Here is a 5000-nt window from a genome sequence, read left to right on the forward strand (position 1 = left end):
ACCGCCTTCCTCTTTACTATTATTCATTTGCAAGCAAGTTATTATTTCTAGACTTGCTAACGAGAATGTGAACCTGTAATTCTTCATTTTTTTGTCCATGAATGCTTTGCTTATTCTTGCATATTTTGTGCTATCTAAATTTTGTGTAACCAGAACCGTGTGTAAATGTAGTGTGCTTACTGTTCCCATATTGTCGTTATGATGCCATACCCCTATACCCCAACGCAATGTCATCCCACTAAACCCTAACTCATCGTTTGACAATTGGAACTAAAAGACCCAAAAAAACGATTAACAGCTGGCCACAAGTTGTTCTGTAGATCTGATGAGCTTGGTGTGTGTCACCCACTGTAGCAGAGTCACTGGTTCTCTCCGTGAACGTTAGAAAATTGCCTTCGGTTGTGTCCCTTGTCCAGTCATGGTTGCGTGCACGGAGAACCATAGATGATCTGTGTAGCTAGCTGCATGTGTGATTGCTAGGTCACGTAGTAGATCCTACCAGTTTACTTTACAATGATGATACTGACCTTAATATATTTTATTGAATGGCTTATACCGAAACATACAAAATATGTGCTTAATATATTTTGCAGAAAAGCATTTTGTTATACAGAAACATACAAAACGTGTGCTTAGTGTATCATGTAGAATAGCAATTTACAGAAAAGTACAAAAATGTGCTTAAAGTATTTTGTAGAATAGCATATATAGAGACTACAAGATGATATTATTATCTTCTGTGGAGGAAAGACCTTTTGTATGCATCATTTCTATGTATTTTTATTCGCTCCAAGCATAATCATAGCTGAGTCAGTTCGTTTGTAGATGCCCTCATTAGACTCATAGTCTGTTTTGTTGCTGAGAGTAGAGTATGAGGTTAGGGCTTGACGGAACCATGTTTAAGTCGATCGTGGTAGGCCTGACTGCTTCAAGCACATAGGCTGTAGTTTTGCTAGTCTTAGTTGCTGTTCCATTCGAATCTTGTCGTTATCAGCTGTTAGAATATTAACATCCCCTAGCTGTCAATTTTCTATTGAAGCCTTATTGGTGTGCTTAAGTTAGACATGCTTCCTAGCAGCAACCTCCTCCAGCTGCTACAAGTATTTCCTCGCTTACAATGAGTACACATCAACACAATATGAGAGTTGTATTTAATCAGTGGCTTACCTTTGCTGCAGTATTACTGAGATAGTTTCTGGAAATGTCCTTACCCGTGCTCGTCTTAGTTCTTAGAGAGCAGTATTCAGTCAGTGTCTTGCCTTTGCTGCAGCATTCCGAGGGCAGTTGCTGGAATTGTCCTAACCCCTGCTAGTCTTTGTTCTTAGAAAGCAGTAGCATTCAGAAAGTGTCTAACCCCCGCTAGTCTTAGTTCTTAGAGGTGCTGAGATTGATCGAGGTTATTGCTCAGCCCGATGGTTGCCAGTCTTTCTTCTGCATGTAAAAGCCATTAGCAAACAACTAACATAATTTCCCAGAAAAAAAAATTAGTTTGTTTTTAATATCCCCCCCCCCCAAAACCTTAACTGACCTCCAACCTCAACAGTTGATGGTTTCTTCGGTGAGTGGGCGGAGTGGAGCGAATGCTCTCTCACGTGCGGCGGGGGCACTCAGTGGAAGAACCGCACGTGCGTGCCGCCACTCTACGGAGGTCAAGACTGCCAGGGTCCATCCAACGTCACACAAGACTGCAGTACTCACCCATGTCCAAGTAAGCCTTGCTTCTTTTCGGGGGTGGGGGGGGGGTTGTTCATTTATTTTTTTATTGCTTTGTTTTGTATTTCATCACCATCAAGTGCCAGATCTGCAAGAGGTATCCACAATCATTGTTCACCATTCGTTTTTAGCTCTGATGTTCTAAAATAAAGTTACACAGTCCTGGTCTCTCCAAGTCATTTAATCTGTTTAGGCTCTCCAAGTCCAAGTACGTTGTTCTGGGCCTATCCCTGCCTCGTTTGCCTCCAATATTGCCAATGAGAGCTATGCAAGTGTCCCAGAAGCTGTATTTGTCTCTTCCTAATTGTTTTTTTTTTAAAATCAACGAGCGGCTCACGTCGGCTTCTTCAAGTACTATCTCACTTCATTTCTCTTTTTTTTTTAAATTCAAGTTCTCTAATTGCGCAACTTCTTGCGAGCCTCTGGTGTATACAGTATAAAATCCTTCCTTCGGCTGTCCATCGACATCGATGATAAGTGTGATTGTGATGTAAGCCAAACAAGTAAGTTTATGGACCAGAGTCCCTGCTTTGGATCTACAATATCTTCCAAATATTCAGACATAAGGAGCCAAATTGCGATGACATGCAATATTTGGTGTTGTGAGGGTTTGGCTACATTTCTTGCCGTCTCCTTTCCACTGCAGCCCTTGACCCCCTTGCTGGTACACGACATTTACACAATCCAAACAAGTTCGCCACCTCAGAATTACAAAGTTCTATCTGCTCAGTACCTAGTTTTGTGAAATTTGACGTAAAAAAATTTCGAGTTTCCCAATATTTCAAGCTTTTTCGAATGCAGTTCTTTGAATATCTTGATAACGACTCCAAATAATCTTATGATTTTGATAGAACAGATATAGCATTTGAATTTATACCTATGGTCTTAGTAACTCAAAACGCCCAAAAACATCTGATAGAACTTTGTAATTCTGAGGCAGCAAATTGGCATTGCTGGGGTGTGCGTGGTCATAAGAAAGGCTCTGTAAAATTAACTGTTGACCCCTCACTCTTAAAATAAGTTATGTTAGTTTTAGTAGAGTTTTTACGACGCTCAAATAAGTTAAACGAAACAGCGAGATTTGTGCACATGACGTCACGGAGACTTGATGTAGCCCCAAGAAGAGAGTAAAGAGGAAGGACCTTCGTAGTAGATCAAGTAAGCTCCTAATGGAGGCCCAAGTTTACTTTTATCAGGTTTGTATCGTGAAAAAATCTGACGGATGAAGTTGTTGGCCGCTGACAGTGTCCTCGACGTCCAGTGATATTTCATTTTGAAATTCACAACACAAAATGTACATTTACTATTTATTTGGGACTTGCTCGTCAAATAATTGTTAAAATTAGACATCCCAATGACTATGGGATTGTGTATGTGCGTCCAAATATCCCAAACACCGGTTGCAACTTCTTTACATTAGACAAAAACAACATAACCAGGCAAATGGCGATGCAACAAACAAGAGAGAGAGAGAGAGACAGAGACAGAGACAGAGAGAGAGAGAGAGAGAGAGAGAGAGAGAGAGAGAGAGAGAGAGAGAGAGAGACGTTTGTTTCTTCTCTTGACCCCGTAAAGTAACAGAAGACGGAAAAAGTGTGGTACAATTTATTTTCGGTTCGAAATAATTTCTGAAATTTCTGACCTGATCATATTTTTTTGTCCTATTGATTGGAAATAATGTCTATGTTGTTCATATTTTTTGTCCAGTTGATATAATTCTGTTTTGTTCACATTTCGTAATGTCCAGTTGATATAATTCTTAATTTTGTTGTTATTTCTTTTTCCCGTTAATATGATTCTGTTTTGTTGATGTTTTCCCATTTTATATGATTCTAGCTTGCTCATATTTTTTGTTCAGTAGATGAAATTCTATTTTGTTCACATTTGGTAATGTCCAGTTGAAAAAGTTTTAGTTTGTACCCAATTGGTAATGTCCAGTTGATGAATTTCCTTTTTGTTCACTTTTCGTCATGTCTAGTTGACGGCAAGTGGCTGGATTGGTCGGAATGGTCTGGCTGTAACGTGACATGTGGGGGCGGACTGAAGGAACGAACCCGGGTCTGTCAGGAACCACAGTACAAAGGGGCCCCGTGCGAGGGACCAGCGGCAGAATATCTCGTCTGCAGCGAGAACCTCTGCCCAAGTGAGACAAGATTCTATTTTGTGTGTGTGTGTGTGTGTCTGTGTTTGTTTCTATGTTTGCAGAGCATTTCTAGGTGAAATCTTGCTTTTAGATGAACATGTCTAGTGCTTGAACGGCTCTGTGAGGAATCTAGAGTATTTGTAGGACCGTCTTTCTTTTTTTTTTTTGGGGGGGGGGGGGAGATTTAGAAGGAGTCTAGACTAGTTGTAGGACCATCTATTTCTGTGAAACTTAGGAGGAATCAGGCCTCTTTGTAGGACCATCTATTTCTGTAAAACTTAGGAGGTATTCTAGACTATTTCAACTGTTTGTGGTATTTTTTAAATTTTTTGCGGGGGGGGGGGGGAGGGGGTAGACTTAAAAAGAGTCTAGGTCATTTGTGGGACCGTCTATTTCTGTGAAACTTATGAGGAATGTAATCTATTTGTAGGACCATTTATTTTTGTAAAGAGTAGGAGGTATCTAGACTAATTGTAGGACCATCTATTTCTGTGAAACGTATGGGAAATCTAGAGTGTTTGTAGCCTATTTGTAGGACCATCCATTTGTTTGGGGCTTAGGGGAAGTCTTGAGTATTTATAGGAGCATCTGTCTCTGTATAAAGAACCTAGAGCATTTGTAGGACTATCTTTGAAGAAGAAATCTAGATCAGGGGTGAAGGCTGACTTGTTTGAAAGGGTAATCAAAGTGAGAAAAAAAACAGGTAGAAATGAACAACTTCCCCCCACAATAGGAACATAATATTATGAACATAACTTTTATTCGAAGGCATCACTGAGTTGTGAATGAAAATAAATCTTGAATTCAAGATGAATGTTCACACACCAAAATAATCGAGAAAATATCTTATTAAATAATTTTATTCACACTTTGGGCAAAACGTAATTACAACTTTTAAACGGACGTTGGGAAAATGGTCTCTAGTTTTAGTAAGAGTTTTACAGCACTTGTGCACAAAACAGTCATATAAGTGCCGAAGATTAGAAGTGTTACAAGACAGTAACAAACACAAAAAAGGAGGAGAAATAAGGATGATAGATGACTGATATAAGCCATAGGGAAAAAGTCGCAGAAACGATGTTCAATATATTTGACAATCAGTTGCGCCACGAATTTTTGACTGCACTATTGGAGTTAATCCCCC

At 39.6% G+C, this 5000-nt stretch overlaps 1 protein-coding gene across 1 annotated transcript in view; it reads left to right on the plus strand.

Annotated features, from left to right (window-relative positions):
• LOC101859163 (SCO-spondin-like) overlaps positions 1–5000 on the plus strand; it is a gene marked incomplete at its 5' end in the record, with an annotated part of 124633 nt that overhangs the window by 79963 nt on the left and 39670 nt on the right. Inside the window, 2 exon segments of the mRNA XM_035969136.1 lie at positions 1544–1708; positions 3692–3856. Of these exon segments, the coding sequence (XP_035825029.1) occupies positions 1544–1708; positions 3692–3856 (330 nt within the window).

The sequence above is a fragment of the Aplysia californica genome, unplaced genomic scaffold (assembly GCF_000002075.1).
Source record: "Aplysia californica isolate F4 #8 unplaced genomic scaffold, AplCal3.0 scaffold00119, whole genome shotgun sequence".
Classification (NCBI taxonomy): domain Eukaryota; kingdom Metazoa; phylum Mollusca; class Gastropoda; order Aplysiida; family Aplysiidae; genus Aplysia; species Aplysia californica.